At 40.3% G+C, this 17,528-nt stretch overlaps 1 protein-coding gene across 2 annotated transcripts in view; it reads left to right on the top strand.

Annotated features, from left to right (window-relative positions):
• sema3fa (sema domain, immunoglobulin domain (Ig), short basic domain, secreted, (semaphorin) 3Fa) overlaps nucleotides 1–13,899 on the top strand; it is a 50,992-nt gene extending 37,093 nt beyond the window's left edge. Inside the window, exons 8-19 of one of the 2 annotated variants that reach the window (XM_078248708.1) lie at nucleotides 150–269; nucleotides 1,812–1,951; nucleotides 3,601–3,715; nucleotides 8,493–8,562; nucleotides 9,377–9,521; nucleotides 9,676–9,898; nucleotides 10,194–10,282; nucleotides 10,505–10,546; nucleotides 11,011–11,167; nucleotides 11,327–11,410; nucleotides 11,651–11,784; nucleotides 11,898–13,899. In XM_078248708.1, coding sequence (XP_078104834.1) covers nucleotides 150–269; nucleotides 1,812–1,951; nucleotides 3,601–3,715; nucleotides 8,493–8,562; nucleotides 9,377–9,521; nucleotides 9,676–9,898; nucleotides 10,194–10,282; nucleotides 10,505–10,546; nucleotides 11,011–11,167; nucleotides 11,327–11,410; nucleotides 11,651–11,784; nucleotides 11,898–12,326 — 1,748 coding nt within the window. In that variant the 3' untranslated portion in view covers nucleotides 12,327–13,899. Of the gene's footprint in view, nucleotides 1–149; nucleotides 270–1,811; nucleotides 1,952–3,600; nucleotides 3,716–8,492; nucleotides 8,563–9,376; nucleotides 9,522–9,675; nucleotides 9,899–10,193; nucleotides 10,283–10,504; nucleotides 10,547–11,010; nucleotides 11,169–11,326; nucleotides 11,411–11,650; nucleotides 11,785–11,897 lie in introns of both variants that reach the window. The other variant, XM_078248709.1, reaches the window with a different exon arrangement.
• Nucleotides 13,900–17,528: the final 3,629 nt, after the last annotated feature.

Here is a 17,528-nt window from a genome sequence, read left to right on the forward strand (position 1 = left end):
AACCTGGAGGGATGAGGCTACTTTTTAATGAAGTTTCAATCAGACGGTGTATAGAATTGTTGTGTGTTCTATACATGAACCTGAACATTGTTTATCTGTCATGATTTCACCTCTGCACACACCCTCGCTTCTTTCTCTGTGACTGACAGATGGAGAGCTGTATTCAGGAGTCTACATTGATTTTATGGGAACAGACTCAGCTATCTTCCGTACACTGGGGAAGCAGACAGCCATGAGGACGGATCAGTACAACTCCAGATGGTTAAATGGTAATGTCTCAACTCACGGCTTGTTCTGCAGCCATCATTATTTCTTTCACTCATCTCTTTCCAACACCGCCCTGCACATCGTCTGTTCCTAGAGCTGTGTCGTCTAGGAAAGAGATTGTTGATCTTTCCTGCCTGCTCCACATGACCACATGATCATTTGACTTGAAGCATAAAATGCACTACGCTAATTGTTGACTGCGTGCCTGCAGAGCCTGACCACAAGGTCAGTAGTGTAGTAGCAGGGAGAAATTACTGAATGTCAATAATGAGTCACAGTAGCCTCCGCTCTCTAATGAACCATGATTGTCACAGCGTTATAAATGCTGGTCGGGAGCATTCAGTTGATGTTGCCAAATTAATCACGGTCTCCCCCAGCGTAGCTGGCTCCGAGATTTTGCTCTGACCCTGTTTCCCTGACAACAGTCCCATGGTAGTGGCACACTGAATCGGGACACCTGTGTCCTGCTAATCAGCCATGTGGAATCCCTCGGATATTTCCCCTCCCCCCATTACATTGTTCCTGGTTACCCTCCTTCCTCTTGGTTTTGGTTTGTCCTCATTTGGGACCCTGGTCAGTCACAGTGGGGAGGGGCACCCAGCGCTGACCCAGTAAGTCAGCCAGTGGGACCGCGCTGTGATGCCATATTAAGCATTGTCACTAGGAAGAAATGAAGGGGTGGGTTTAGGACAGTAAAAGTGCTATTCTGGGCTCCGGGCTACTATTATTTAGGTTACAGCAGCAATCATTCTCTATAGACATCCGCTTCATCCAGTTTCTCTGTGGGGCCTTCATACATACTGTGACATGTTCACTGTCATCAGGTTAGTGAGGGTAAGGCTAAAATGCGTTTCAAAACAGTACTTAGGCCTCATGTGTGTCCATGTATGACTATGTAACCATCTCAAAGTATTTTTCTTCAGAGTCTACTGCTTTCAGGGACAGTTAAAGGATAGGTTCACTTTCTTACTTAAAACAATAGTAATTGAATATGCTATATTATAATGCTATATTAATTTCTCCTGTTCATACAGGCCATTAATGTTAGTGATAGGGGAGACAATCCACAGGCCTTATTCTGTGTGAAATGAACAAATGTACTTTTTAGTGAAAACACAAATTCTGAGTGAATATCAAACTAAAAGACTAACTTTGGAGAACATCAATTTGATATGTCTGAGTCAGACTGCCTCATATTAGCTTCATCTGAACTTTAGAGTGCTTTTTTGCACTGAACAAGGATTTCATACTCTATAATCAACATTGGAAGAATGTAAGGAAGGGATCTCTTAACAGCCATTATGTGCAGGAGGAATTATTGCAGCTACGAAAAAATTGTTTTAGTGTACATATGGGCATGTAAGTATTGTTTTTAGACAGACTTATCCGGATAGATAAAATAGGACAGAGATTGAAGTTGATATGCAACTTTGATTACTTTAATAGACACTTCTTATGTTATAGTCACACCAAAGCCTTAGCTGAGGATCATCACATTAAAGCTGATCTGATTTTTTTTTCTTCGTCTTCTCTCTTTTCTACAGATCCCACATTTGTCCATGCACACCTCATCCCAGACAGTGCTGAGAAGAATGATGACAAGCTCTACTTCTTCTTCCGCGAGAAAGCCTCTGAGATGGGCCAGAGTCCCATGACCCAGTCCAGGATAGGGCGGATCTGCCTGGTGAGTTATCACACCAGTCAGCAAACCTCATGTTGGTCATCACAACTGAAAGGTTTATATGTCTCTGTAATGGTTAGTTATAGCCTATTGCCTGTTTCCTAGTCTTTTAGAGGCCCATAAAGAACGTTCCCTCATGATCATCAGTAATTGCTGAGCACGAAACCGGAACACACTCCAATTACCAGTCAGAAAACAAAATCTTTGCTGTTTGCCTCAACAGCTAAGTTTTGGAAAGCAAAGTTATTTTGGTTCTCTGCACGAAATGTTTGAGCAGCAGAGTTTATTTTAGTCCACATCTGTATACATGCATATACATCCATACAAAGCCAGAGCTCTGCTTTCTCAGTAATGTAGTGCTCCGGCCTGGACGTTTGATTTTCACTGTTGACAGACAAATAATGGCACAGCGTCCAAAACTTCCAAACCATATGTACATGGACTTCAGAAAAATGTATCTCAAGATGCTCTAGTGTTTGCCAGATGCATCCCTAAAGAATGCAATTTACAATACATATATTAAACAAGAGTCTACAGCCATGCTAGGGACTCTAGACTCTGGCTTCATCAGCATTCTAACATGCTCACAATGACAATGCTAGAGGAGATATAATTTTTACCATGTTTACTGTTGTAGTTTAGCATGTTAGCAAGCTAAAAAAAATAATAATAATAATTAGGTACTAAACACAAAGTATTACTGAGGATGATCAATTTTGCAGGCCATAAACCAGTGTTGGGAAAACAAACATTTTTGACCTGATGATGGCACTAGATGAAAGATTTTTACAACTCGTCATTTGGGGACCATGACTTTCTGTACCAAATTGTACAACAGTCCATCAGACTTGATTGAGTTATTTCAATAAAACACAAAAATGTCAACCTCATGCCGACACTAGAGGAAACATCAGTGGATCACCAAAGTCATTACGTCTCATCGTCTGAGAAGCAAGAATATTTGTACAAAATTTGGTGCCAATCCATCAAGTAGATGTTGAGATATTTCACTGACAAAGTGAAAGTGACGAAGTTGTGAAGAGGTAGATAGGAAACAGGGGAGAAAGGGGTGTTTGACATACAACAAAGGTCCTGGGCTGGAGTCAAACTGGCGACGTTGCGGTTATGTGGCATGCGCTATAACTACTCGGCTACCAAGGTGCTCCAGTCTAACAAAAGTTAGACTTGCTTATGGCTCTAGAGGATCACCAAAATTGCCATCCTTATTAGCATGGTTAATAATAACAATGTAAAACATTGCTATCTGTTTCTGGAAAACATTAAAACATTATACCCTTTTTTTACCACACAAAACTTCAGAAGGACTTCTTCTCTAGAGTAGATTTTAAAAAAGACACCAAATGTACATCTTCCAGCTCTGCAAATCATTTGGACTCTGTAAAATGTGTTGAGTTCCAGCCCATGAATCATTTCCCCAAGGCTTTGAATCTGTACCTCAGTAATAGAAGTTGGCCGACCTCCTGTGCAGATGGGCCAAGCTGAAACACAGAGCTGATCTTTAGTCATATGGGCCCAATAACAACAGACCTAGTGCAGTTATTTTGGACCGTTGTTTCAAACAGCTGTTAGTCAGACGTTGGTCAGAATCTTTCCGTAGAGGTGGCTGGATGACTACTGTCTTTTCCTTACAGAATGATGACGGTGGACACTGCTGTCTGGTCAACAAGTGGAGCACGTTCCTGAAAGCTCGACTCATCTGCTCAGTGCCTGGAGCTGACGGCATCGAGACACACTTTGATGAACTAAGTGAGTTTAAATTGTTATTTGCCTGTTTAATTATCTCCCTCCATCGCTGACCCTTTCAGAGCATCTCTTTCATCTCATGTATACACCCCGGCCCCTCACCACCAGGTGTGTCCTGTGTTCACCACCTGTTGATCATTTAGTCAGTGTTTGTGACCTAAAAGTTAACTGCAAAACCAGATATCTAAAATGCTTTTTACAGATCATATTCCACAACTCAGGGAACATTTAATGCATCAGCTTAGAGTTGGTGTGAAGCACGTGGCAGATGGAAAGTGAGAAATCTTACATGACCGTATAATACAACATAAAACAATGGTCTCCAGATGGACCTCTCGTTGACAGATTCAGTATCAACAAATGTCCGCATTTGTGGAGTTCTCTTCACATTTTGCCCTCCATTTGCTTTGCACACTTTCACCATGTTGTTACAGTTTTAAGGCCTTCAGCATTAGCGTCTACTCAGAGTTTTGCTGCAGTGTGTGAGCCAAAAGCTCACTGTACTGGAGGAACACACACCCGGCAAGCCAGCATTTACAGCAGCATGTGTCTGCTTATGTACAGCAATGCTGGGAAGAATCCCAGGGAAGCTGCAGCTTTAGATTAAGGTATCACTGACTCGCATGTTAAGCTTGACATTTCTATTCCTTTGAACATCAACACGGCAACATCCTGAAAGGTAACACCGTTACTGAACTGACTGTTCTGCTTTTGAGCACCATCAACATGTTTTGCAGAGAATTTGTACTTAAAGAAAAAAAAAAAAAAAAACAAGAGATTGAAAAGCAAATACACACACGCATACAGAGTAATCAAAGTAATGAGCAGCTGTGCTCAGTTCGACCCCCGTGGATCATCCCGGCCTGTCCGTCATTCACAGGACTGACAGGATTAACGAGGGATTTGTAGTATCCTTGAAATTATAATGACTGGTGGTATGAGCAACAAATCTTTCACTACTTTTTTTCACTGGTTTTTTCGCAGTTTTAGTGGGAAAATGTGCTCTTGCGAAGAATAAAACACACACACACAATTCAGTGATAGAAAGACATTACAATTCATTGTGATTTCAACTGCAAGTTTAAATTTGTCCAGCTGACAAAATGGATTTAAGTTGAACTCAAACTGGATAATGGTCAATCAAGTTTCTGTAAGGTAGCTTTTATATATATATATATATATATATATATATATATATATATATATATATATATATATATATTTGGACTACAATGTAATGCATGTTTTTAAATAAAAGAAAAAAAGAAAATTAATTATTTTTGCACAAAATGTAATTGTTTTATGCATGTAATGTTATTTTGTCTCTGTCTTAAAAGCTATAGAGAGGTTACTCAGGACGCTTAATGAGTTCGGAGTGAGCCAGAATACTCTTGTTGTACAAGAATCTGGTGGAAAGCGTCTTGTCTTTTAACATGGCCGCGTGGTACGGATACTTGCGTGTCAAATGTAAAGGGAAACTGTCAAAACCACAGATGCAACTAGTTTGTAGATGCAACTAAGCAGCAGACATGTAATGGATGCCAAAAAGAAAGCTTTTGACATAACAAGTGATCCGTCCCATCCATTGTACCCACAATTTGAATCACTCCCTCAGAAAGGCGCTTTAGACTGCCACGAGCCACCAAAAATGTCTACAAGAAATAATTTGTCCCAAGAGCAGTTAAATGATTAAATACATAGTCAATCATACATGGCCATCCCTCAACCCCTCGCTGAATTAGCATATTTGTCTTATTTTTACAGAATTTGCACATTGTACTTTTTGTAATAGGCCTATTATTAAACTGTTTTTGATTGCATATGATTGAATGCCAAGCTCTTCCAATATGTTTACTGTTTCTAGCTATTGTCTTATTTCTAATTTATGTTGATTGTGGTGAAGCCAAAGACAATGTTCCACATCAGGAACAATAAAGTTTTGAATTAACAAACTAAAATGCATCTTAATCAAAGTGTTAGAAATTATATATGTGTATAGATAGATAGATAGATAGATAGACAGATACACATTTGTCTCTCAGTCATACTTTCTTTCATTCAGATTTTGCCCACATATTGTGACAGTATTAAATAATTCACCCAGTAACATCAAGCACAGCTATGAGCTAAATGTAGAGTAGCATCTCTTATTCCTGCTGTGATGAGGCTTTGCGAGTTGCAAATGTATGGTATGCATTAAGAGCCCTCAGTGTCAGTGGCAGAAAAGCACTCTTCTGTCAATGTTGCTGTACTTTTTAGTCATCTCTCCCCAGCCCAGCAGGTCAGTTGTAGTCTCAGTTGTGGTGAGGTCATTGTGAGTCCTGAGGTACAGTGTAACATCCCAAAGCTCTGTGGTCAGTCGTCCCACAACCACAGACAGTCTGGTAGAAGTGTATTCTGTCTCCAGTCCTTCTGGTCCTGATGGAGCCCAGCAGAGGCATCGGAGTGGTTGTATGAGGACTCGGGGGAGAGAGTGGAGTGGATTCAGATGGCAAGGCTCAGTCGGGGCTAACAGAAGAGAAAGCATTCAGTGTTGTACCGAGGGAGAGGAGGAACATAAAGACGGAGGGAAAGAGACACATAGATGCAAGAGAGATGAATATGTCTGCCAGACAAAAATGAGAATGAATGAGTGGGCGATAAAGTTTTATTGCCTTTTCTGAGATGTAATTATGGAGGGGGATCATTGTTTTTTCATTGAGTTATTTTTTATGTTACTGTAGTTCACAAATCCTCAAAACTCTTTACTGTATGTGAAGACATAGGTCATTTTTTGTTGTTGCTTTTTGTTTGTTTTTCAGTTTTCTCTGTAACTATTCTAAGTGAACATTTCAACAACATATTTTAGCTGCACATCCTTTTAGAGTGGGTATCAAGGAGCTAATGATATATTATCTGTAGTCATTTGACAGTCCCTCCTCCATCCAGTGACTATTCACTGAGTGAAACACAGACTTTCTCTTATTTTTATTTAAAAAAACGTATGTTTCCCCTCTCTTTGTGTTCTTTCTATGCTTACAGCAAATCAGAGATGTTTCTCTGCTAATGTGACGCTAAGAGCGCCTCAAAGACTCTTTCTGATCTAACACATCAGAAACAAAAGTTGCAATGACTCAACTTGTTCTAGTTCTCTGCTGATTTATTTCTCTTCTCCTTCACCGCGTTCGTTCTGCAGCCAGGAGGTCTGTCAAACTGGCGTCAGATGGGTTATGAATTTCTACTTTGTCTGCCAAAAGTTAATTTTTGCTTTAGTTGTGCAGCCATTACCTGCCATTTTCCTACCTTGGCATGTAAGGTATTACATTATTCAAACTTGTGATCAAAGGAGTATGTTTATTTTGCAACTTTGCAGAGTCAGAGATGATGTTTTTACACAAGCCATGTGAATTTAAGCTTCCTCGTGTTTATTTTGTGCGCACTAGATAATGCCAAAGGCACAAGGATCAAATCATGTGTTGTTATACACTTCACCCACAATTCCACATGTATAATTGTGGCTTAACATTTTGCTCTTTCACATGCTGCTCCTCACATTCATTCAGGTGATATTTGATAGATGAATCTGAGTGGACAGCTCTACATTGTTATACTGTGGAGTGGCAGATTGATGTCTTGCTTCGCGGATAGCAATGGAAAGATCTGAGATTATAAAAAAGAGAGGATAGGATTTCATGCCTCTTTATTGTAATTGGTGTTTTCTAAAGATTTTTGACTACAGGTAATTGCTGTCCTTGTCTTTTTAAGACCATTTAAAACAAGCAATCTAAGCTCTTTTCACTAGTTTCCTATTGATGCACAGCATTAATTAGACCCTATGTTTTCAACTGCGGGAGAAGTGTTATTCTACTCAACCTGTCTACTTTAAATTTTTCCAGTTTTCTTCCTTATTGTTTTTCCTTGCACTTTTCTCTCATTAAGCCATCAAGAGGATATGCAGGGTTCACAACTGCCTCACCCCCACAGTCATTGGATGCATATGGCTCCCATTAAAGTCATGTTTCACCAGAGATCTCTATTTCACTTATATTCCCTGCTGAGACTAAGGAACTGTAGTTTCAGCATTGGAACAGTTTGGATTCAGGATCTCATTGAGGCTCTGGTAACCGCAATTCATGAGGAAGTCTGCCTTAACGCCCCCTCCAAGGAAGCAAAAAGTCTCCATATGTCACAATTACAATTACTTTGGGTTGGAACCAGGTGGAATCTGGGAACTAATAAAGCCTTGGAATGATTTGATACGAGACACGGACACTAATATTTACTTAAACCATGTTTTCTTTGTGTGACCATTCATCAGTCATGTCAGTTATCACGCTTTTGTAGAAAGGCTGCCTTTATTCATCAGTGGCGAAATGTAACTGATAATATTTACGAGATTATTATATTATTATTTAAGATTACGGGATTTTTAGCAAGGGCGGAAGATATTGCAGCTTAAACATTATATCAGTGGCTCCCAACCTATCTGGCTTTGGCTCATTGCCATGTTTCAGGTGTGTGTATAAGAGAGTGATTTCCCATCTAAACTTTACAAATCATTTGAATAATTGTTTGAGGCCCGACGAGGTCAAATCACCCAATATTTCCCGAAAACAGAAAAGATTAGACCAAAAAGTCCATTGAATGCAGGGCTTGTAGGCCTACTTGTAATGGAGTATTTTCTGATTTTTGTTTCTGATTGAACGTACTTTGACTTAAGGATCTGAGTACTTCTTCCACCACTGCTTATTATGGTTTATGACTGTGACTAATTACTATAATTGATGTCTTTATCTTTTAGGAGATGTGTATATCCAGCCAACTCAAGACACAAAGAATCCTGTCATCTATGGAGTCTTCTCAGTTTCAGGGTGAGTGACTGACAGGTCTCTCAAACTTTCTAACTTTCATGGAGGGTGTATTTTGGTTTCCCTCCTGCAGTTTCTTGTTCATTTTCAGTCAGCCTGAAAGTGTCATTCTCTTTCTCTGATATTAAAATGCTGTGTTGCATAGGGCCTGTCAGAATCAGGCTACAAAGACAACACGGGCTGTGAATCTGGAGCCCAGAGGGGGAGCGCGCTCCTCTGAGAGACAGACTGAGCCTATAGTTCCTCATAGGTCTGATAGCAAGTTGTCATTCAACACACAGAATTCAAATTCAAGGGAACCAACCAGATATGAAAATTGAGATTCTGACTGCGCACAAGCAGGGAGAGGTGTGCGCCGAGTCATAATAAACATGTCTTGATTAATGTATTTGAGAAACAAATACTTATAATTGTTGTTATTGTTCCCATCCTCTCCTTAGACATCAGGCATGTTTAAACCCAGCTGATAAAACACATGGGGTGCTAATGATAGAGGTCCATGACAGGAGTTATAAACATAGTACACCCACCACACAGCAGCAAGAGCCTGGGCTCTGGCGATTCTCTGCAGAACGTGGGTGTTTGTATGTCAGTGTGTCAGACAGCTTGACTCTAGTTGAGTCGGTTTGAGGGTGTGTTTGTGCGCCATAATGTTTCAGCGTGTTTCTGTAAGAGGCCGGCTGAGTACGTGGGAAGGAAGTAGATTCTACCAGCCGCAAAGATCACCCGTAGTAATTATCTCAGGGAGTGAGTTTATCTGAATCCTCTAGCTGCTGTCTCTGTGTGTTCACCCTTTTTTTCTCCTGCCCTCCTCCAGAGCTGTGTTTAAAGGCTCGGCAGTGTGCATCTACTCCATGGCTGACATCCGTATGGTCTTCAATGGGCCTTTTGCCCACAAGGAGGGGCCCAACTACCAGTGGGTGGCGTACACTGGGAAGATTCCCTACCCACGACCTGGCACTGTGAGTTATAAACAATAAACAATCCTGAATCCACGCCTCCTCCCATTACAAACAAAATTGTCTGTCATCCTTTTTTTATAAGAACATGTTTTTACTGCAAAAGGAATTTGGTAAATTGCCGGTTTCACAGTTAGATCAATTTTTTTGTCAACAGTGTCCTGGAGGCACTTTCACCCCCAACATGAAATCCACAAAGGATTACCCAGATGAGGTTATCAACTTCATGAGAAACCACCCCACTATGTACAATGCTGTATACCCAGTGCACAAGCGCCCCCTGGTGGTCAGAACCAACGTGGACTATGAGTTCACTACCATTGCAGTGGACCAAGTGGCAGCTGCTGACGGGAGCTACGAGGTGCTCTTCCTGGGCACAGGTCAGTGCTCTAAAGCCTTAGTTGACATTATGTGATGATTGTCCAGTGATCTAATAGTCAAGTTTGAAGTTTATTGTGAAGTTGAAGTCCTCTAGCCTTGGCTCTGTCTGGCAGCTTTACACAAAAGTAGAGGATCTGCTTTGCCTCTTAATTTTGGGAGTTCTCAAAGCAGTTTTCTGTTAAAGAAAACAGATATTCAAGTGGATGGATGAAATGAGTTCAGCTGAAGCTTAGGCCATGGCTCAAAACGTCAACAGTTTTGGAGTTAAATTTGCTTCTCTCTTGTGTTTTGCAGATCGGGGGACAGTCCAGAAAGTAATTGTCCTGCCTAGAGACGACTTGCAGACAGAGGAGCTGGTCTTAGAGGAAGTGGAGGTCTTCAAGGTCAGTTTTCTGACCTAATTCTATTTACTCCTTCTCTCTCTGTCGTGTGTGTGTGTGTGTGTGTGTGTGTGTGTGTGTGTGTGTGTGTGTGTGTGTGTGTGTGTGTGTGTGTGCGCGCGCGCATCATTTATATACACTGTGATTGTTATCTAAGAGAAAATGTAATCGACTGAATATTCCTTGTCTGCTCATTTGAAGCTTTTGTTAACTGTGTCACTGCAGGTTCCCACGGCAATTACCACCATGAAGATTTCATCAAAACGGGTAAGTGGCTCAGACCAAATAGTTAAAGAAAAAAGTAGCACAGCAATTGGACATCTGAAAAAACACATGTGAAAACGCTTAACTTTACAGTTCCTATAGTTGTCATACAATTTCATAGAAAGGAATTGATAACTATAAACCACAGGGGTCCTGAAAAGTACTATGTAATTTGGTGCTTATTTTATGGCAAATGGTGTTCAAATGGTAGATTGCAGTAGGGCGGGAGTTTTTAAGTCAGTGCACAGCCAAATGTGCAAAAATGTTGAAATTATCTAAAGACAGGCATATTGCACATATTGCCTAGAAAAAGTTTCCAATGATACAATAAATGAACAATTTCTGAGTTCTTTCAAGGAAATGTAATATCTCGAAATCATTAAGAAATTACAGAACTGTATAATAAAGTAGTATCCAAAATCTTTATATTTGATTATTTTTTCTGATCTTCATCTCTGTTTTAATAGCAACAACTGTATGTAGGATCAGTTTTGGGGGTGACCCACCTGGCTCTCCATCGCTGTGATGTGTACGGGGAGGTCTGCGCTGACTGCTGTCTGGCCAGAGACCCGTACTGTGCCTGGGACGGCAAATCCTGCTCCAGATACTCCTCCTCACAGAAGAGGTGAGGATTAAGTATATACAGTATAGAATGCAGTATACACAAGCATGTGATGGGTACAGTAGCTCCTAGTTTATGTGTGTTCATGACATTTTCTTTCTTACTTTAGCATGTCATATTTTCAAAATATGTTGACGTTAAGCTTTTTATTTTCGATTGTTGATCTGAACCCTCTAGACGGAGCCGTCGGCAGGATGTAAAGTACGGCAACCCGATCCGCCAATGCAGAGGTTATAACTCTAACAGTGAGTATCAGGACAACTTTTGTATTAAGCCCATACAGTACCGAGTATACAGACAATTAGGGAACCAAAGATGTCACTCAAATGGAAATAGGAATAATATTGAACTATTATTGTGCCTCTTGCTGGTTATTTCAATTTATTTCTTGCCTACCTCCTTGAGTGCTATCTATCTATCTATTTCATATATTTTATATATTTCTTTAGGAATAATGCATCAACTATATATATATTGTTTTATAGCCAATAAGAATACTCTGGAGATGGTTCAGTATGGGGTGGAGGGCAGCACTACATTCCTGGAGTGTCAGGCCAGGTCTCCTCATGTGTCTCTCAAGTGGCACCTGCAGAAGGAAAACAGTGACAGGAGAAAAGAGGTGAGCAAAGCTTTCACTGTAAAGCAGTTACAGTTATGTTTTAAATGAATGAATGAATGAATAAAGTCTTTAAATTTCACACTAATTGTCCTCTTTACTGTCCGTCCTTCCAGATTCGCTCAGAGGGCCGTATCCTAAAAACAGAACAAGGTCTTCTGATCCGCTCACTGCAGTCTTCCGACAGCGGCATCTACCAGTGCACATCCACCGAGAAAAACTTCAAACACACGCTTGTCAAACTGCAGCTTGTAGTCCTTTCCAGTCGCACAGTCAACAACGTGTTGGTGGAAACAGGCAGCCCAGCCCTCCCTCCTCTGCAGTCCAGCGCCTGGACTCCCAGTGCCGGTCAGTATAAGGACCTGCTGACCATCCTTAGCCAGCCGGAGATGGGCCTGATCAACCAGTACTGCCAGGATTACTGGCAGCTTGGAGACGGCATCCTCGGGGACAACAAAGCTAAAAGCCTGAAGGAGCTGAAAGAACAGAAGAAGCCTCGCAACCGTAGGCATCATGATGAGCAAACAACTCCAGCTGAGACATGAGGAGCTGGATATATACCTCATCATATTCCCCCAGTCTACTTTTTCACACCACCTCCTCAACACTGCAACCCCTCCATTTAGGGGAATGACTCCAGTTAGAAAAATCTAATTATCATAACAGACAAGACTGATACTGCAACCAAAAGCAACAGCATCAAACCGTTTCTATGTGACTGTTGGAAAAAATACACAATATTTATTGTAGGTTGTAAAAAGTAATTCTTTGTACCTATCTAGAAAACATGTTTTTTTTTGTGAATAGGTAAATTTGTGCAAACATTGTTGTTATTATTATATTATTGTTAGTGTTATTGTTTATTACAATGTGTTATTATGTTGAAAATATCTCTATGTTGGGTGTTTTTGTGAAACAGCAACAACAACCCAGGACTTTGGGAGTATCCACACATGGAAGAGGACCGATGAACATGTATTTAACTGTCACAGGCGACCATGTTGGATCCCGTGACTGCTGGCAGTATTCAGTGTCCAAGCTGGAAGTCGAGTCGCTGCTTCAGTGAAATTCTCGAACTTTCCTAAACTTCTTCACCAGAACTCAGCACCAGAACAGTTTTTTTTTTACTGAAAGATACAAGCTGTTGACAGAATGATAATCACATTTCTTGGGACACGCAAGGATGAAAGAAATGCCCACAGACTGCGGCTGTGACAACATGTTGCATGTTAATGTAAGGCCCTTTGGCAGGTGAAACGTCTCTCCTTTCATGTTTGTGGTCCAGCCTGGCCTCAAGCAATGATGCTACATCACCCACCCAAATTCTTCCAAAATCAGTTGCTGCGAAGTGTTTGTTTTGTTTATATGTGAATACCACATCTCAATGTTGTATCCTTAACAAATGTTTGTGATAAGCTGTTTTTTGCTGGGTGAAAGGGTCCTTTAATGACAAAAAAGCTGAAAATATAACATTGCCTTCTCTTTTCTCTTTTGAGATATGAAATTCCAGCAGGCAGCTATATGTGAGTTTGTGACAGTTTGTGATATAAAAATATTAGAGACAAAGCACCTTCTGTTGCCAAATTGGTAATCTTGATAAAACAGTAAATACTTCACAAGTATCTGTGGCATATGCAGTATATTCATTTAAGGTTGTTTTTTTTTTTTAGCTCTCAATGAATCCATTCCTGCCAGTTTCATGCTAAATATTGGTTTCACTAAGTAAATATTAATCATGTAATAGGTCTACACTTTTATTAGATTACAACGATAAAGTTGCTGATTGCAGTGCTTTGGAATTGACTACTTTGATTGGTTCTGAATTTTTTGTATCAGCTTCCATAGCTACTGTGTTTTTTGTCAGTCCAATGCAGTGTCATACTGCTATGTGTGCCACAGACTTAATATAAAACTTCCGTACAGTGGAAAAAAAAAAATGTCACAAGTACAACCACTAACAAGCTGATCACCACCAAACCTGAAGAGAACATGTACCAAACTCTTCAGAAGGTGGCTTTTCATTGTGCATGGCATGTACAGTGTAATGTATATGGTATTTGTCTAAAATGCTAAGTTGCTGTGGATGTCAGTGAATGTCTTTCTCGTTGTGGGAATATGGAAATAAGAAGAAAAGAAAGAAAGATGCTGAAGGTACAGAAAGATCAGATTGTGATTTTAATTCCTCTCTCTCTCTCTCTCTCTCTCTCTCTCTCTCTCTTTGTATGTCTCTTAGTCTCTATTTTTCTCTCTCTTTTTCTCTCTTCTCAAAAATGTGCATATATTTCAAACATGCATCTGTTTTATTTTCTCTGTTTGGCAGATTTTGCTCTGGGTCGTTGAGGTAAAGTAATGTATGATATAATGCACAGTTGATGTTGTTGTAATGACTTGTACAAAAATTACTATCTTTTCTTCCTCATCAATGTTGCTGACTAATAAATTAAAGCTCTATATTTTATAATAACAGAGGTTCTGTTCTGTTTGCCATTGGTGAGCACATAGTCTGCAGGCTCTGTTGTGTAATATGTATATGATCTGTACCATACGCATTCTGGTAGGGGAAGTATACAGATCCTTTACTTAAGTAAAAGTAGCAAAACCACACTGTAAAATACTCCCTCACAAGTAAAATTTCTGCATTGAAAATGTTACTTACTGTACATAAATGTTTGCAAGTATTACCAGCTAAATGTACTTAATTATCAAAGGTAAAAGTACAGAAAAATGCCCACTTTGAGTGATCTACTATTGCACATATTAGATTATAATTTATATAATAATATGAACTATAGTAGTTGATTAAGGTGGAGTATTTGTTTTAATACTTTTATACATTGTTTGGTTGTTTAATCTATACAATTTTATCAAAGCACAAACACTGCTTTGCACTCAGTTTGCAATTTTGTAACGCACACTTTGCAAAACTGTAGGTACAATTCACTGCACGGCACTCTTTTTGCGGAACTGTAAACACAACTCACTGCTTTACACTCATTTTCCAAATGATCAACACACTCCTAACAAAACTATACACATGTATGGCTATTATTTACACTATTTTGCCAACTGTCTGGCACACTATCACATGTGAAAACTGTTTTAGATAATTAGTTCACTTTGCAATCAGCCTAAGCACTATAAATAAGCCACAGGTGAGCTGTCCGTGTGGAGTACAATGGAGGGAGCAGGAAGAGTGAGAATTAGAGGCTGAGGAAGAGGACGTGGAGGTGAAGAAGTAGGAGGAAGAGGAGGAGGAAGAGGACGCGGAGGTGAAGAAGCGAGAGGGAGAGGACGACAAGGAGGAGCAAGAGGAGGACGAGGAGGGGGAAGAGGAAGGGTAAGAAGAGTAAGAAATAGAATTACTGATGACATCAGAGCTACAATAGTGGACCATGTAATCAATCATGGAATGACCCTGAGGGAAGCTGGCCAAAAGGTTCAGCCTAACTTGAGCCACTACACTGTAGCAAGCATCATAAGGACATTTCGAAATGAGAATCGGTTAGTACAGTCACTTTGTACTAAGTTTTGTAGCACTGCCATACTCTAATGAGAAACACAACAATACCATACGTATGTATACGTACGTAACAATACCATATGTAAAAATACTGAAATTGTTACTTTACAGAATTGTTAGACGTCCAGATGCTGGGGGCAGAGGAAGAATGTTCACTGCAGAACAAGAGACCCATATAGTCAATATGATGATTGCAAATAATTCCATAAGGCTACGAGAAATACAGCAGCGCATAATTGAGGATGACACCACCTTCCAAAACATACACAATGTGAGCATTTCTGTATAATGTCGTGTACTTGCCCGAAACAGAATCCGAATGAAACAAATCTACAGAGTCCCTTTTGAAAGAAACAGTGAACGTGTGAAACAACTGCGATATGACTATGTGCAGGTAAGCTATAGTATCATTGGTACTGGAATCTGGAAGTGCATACTGTAGTGCTGTGTATGGGCCTGCTGTGCTGCATTTGTTTTGTCTTGTCCAGAGAGCGATGGAGCTGGAGGCAGATGCCATGGGTCATGAGCTGCTTTTTGTGGATGAGGCAGGTTTTAACCTCACTAAAACAAGGAGACGTGGCAGGAACATTATTGGACACCGTGCCATACTCAATGTCCCAGGACAACGTGGTGGTAAGATAACTATGTGTGCAGCTATAAGTCAAAATGGTGTTGTTCACCATCATGCAAACCTAGGCCCATATAACACTGCACACATCATTACATTCCTGGACACCTTACATGACATGCTCACTAATGTTCAGAGACCAGAGCAGACCAGATACGTCATCATATGGGACAATGTTAGTTTCCATAGGGCTGCATTGGTCCGCAACTGGTTTACAGATCACTGGTTTACAGATCACTGTACTAAACCTCCCCGCATGCTCTCCATTCTTGAATCCAATTGAAGAGTTCTTCTCTGCCTGGCGCTGGAAGGTCTATGACCGTCATCCCCATCAACGCATAGCCCTTTTACAGGCAATGGAGAAGGCATGTGGGGATATTGACCAGGCATCATGTCAGGGCTGGATACGACATTCCAGAAGATATTTTCCCCGGTGCCTTGGACTAGGACACAATGTAGACTGATTTTGTTTTTCTTCTCAGTGAAATTACTATTTTGTGCTTTGACTTGGAAAAAGAAGACTTGTGTTCGTTTTGATGTGTGTAAATAAACACCAATACTTGAAGTTTGGATCCCTGTATGTTTACAGAACTATGACAAAAGTATGACCTCAAACTGAGAAAAGAAAAGCCAAATGTGTTCTTTATCCATGCCATCAGTGTGTAGTTGGCTCGTTGTGTGCTTATTAATGTGATGGCTTGTGTTAACTGTTTGATACGAAAATACCATTTTTACAAAGGTTTGAAGAGTTAAGCAAGTTTTATTAGCTTTTGCAAGAGAACTACAATGTTTTGTTGATTTGGTGAAAGGTTTTCTTATTTGTGTGTAGAGTTTTGCAAAAATAGCCAATAGTTACAAAAAATGTGCCTAAGCCATCAGAAAAAACTGTAAGCAACGTTGACTCCACAAAAGAGCTCTGTAAAGTTAAAGTGATAATTAGAAACTTTATTCACAAAAGTGCTTTACAACAGACAAACAGAAAAAGAGACAACCACTTAGGAAAATTCTACACGCATAATGTACATGCATGCACACATAATTGAAAGTGAGGAGATTAGGATTCTTAACCAGCTTCAGATTGAGGTCAATGAGATCTGTCAGGTGAAACTGCAAAGCTCTTTAAGCACTTCGGAGCTCACCCTTCAGTCTGCAGTATCCTATAAGAAATGTCAGTTTTTCTTTCTTTATGTTTGAACTTGGCGGTGGGGGGTCTGGTTATTTATTTCAGTAACCCCATTTGCTGATTGTTGTAGGCCTACTGTGTGGTGTAGAGTTGTTTTAATCATACTATTGGACTTACAGCATACATTCAAGACATCAGGTTTCATTTTTATTTTGGTCCTGATGTGAGATGAATCTGGTTTCCATAGACACACTCAACACTCAGCACCAAGTTATTGAGCTTTACATACTTCTCTTTTAAAGGCACCCAAGAGCAGCATAGAGAGATAAGCACTTGAGCCGATGTTCATCTTCCGCTGAGCACAGCAAAGTCCCCCTAAAGGTTAGATCACTCCTACACTGATGTATGTCTGCCTCTCCTCACGCCTTTGGCTCTGCCCTAAAACACTCCTGTCCTTGTGCTCCATTGGCCCTCCG

This window comes from Sander vitreus, chromosome 4 (assembly GCF_031162955.1).
Source record: "Sander vitreus isolate 19-12246 chromosome 4, sanVit1, whole genome shotgun sequence".
Classification (NCBI taxonomy): domain Eukaryota; kingdom Metazoa; phylum Chordata; class Actinopteri; order Perciformes; family Percidae; genus Sander; species Sander vitreus.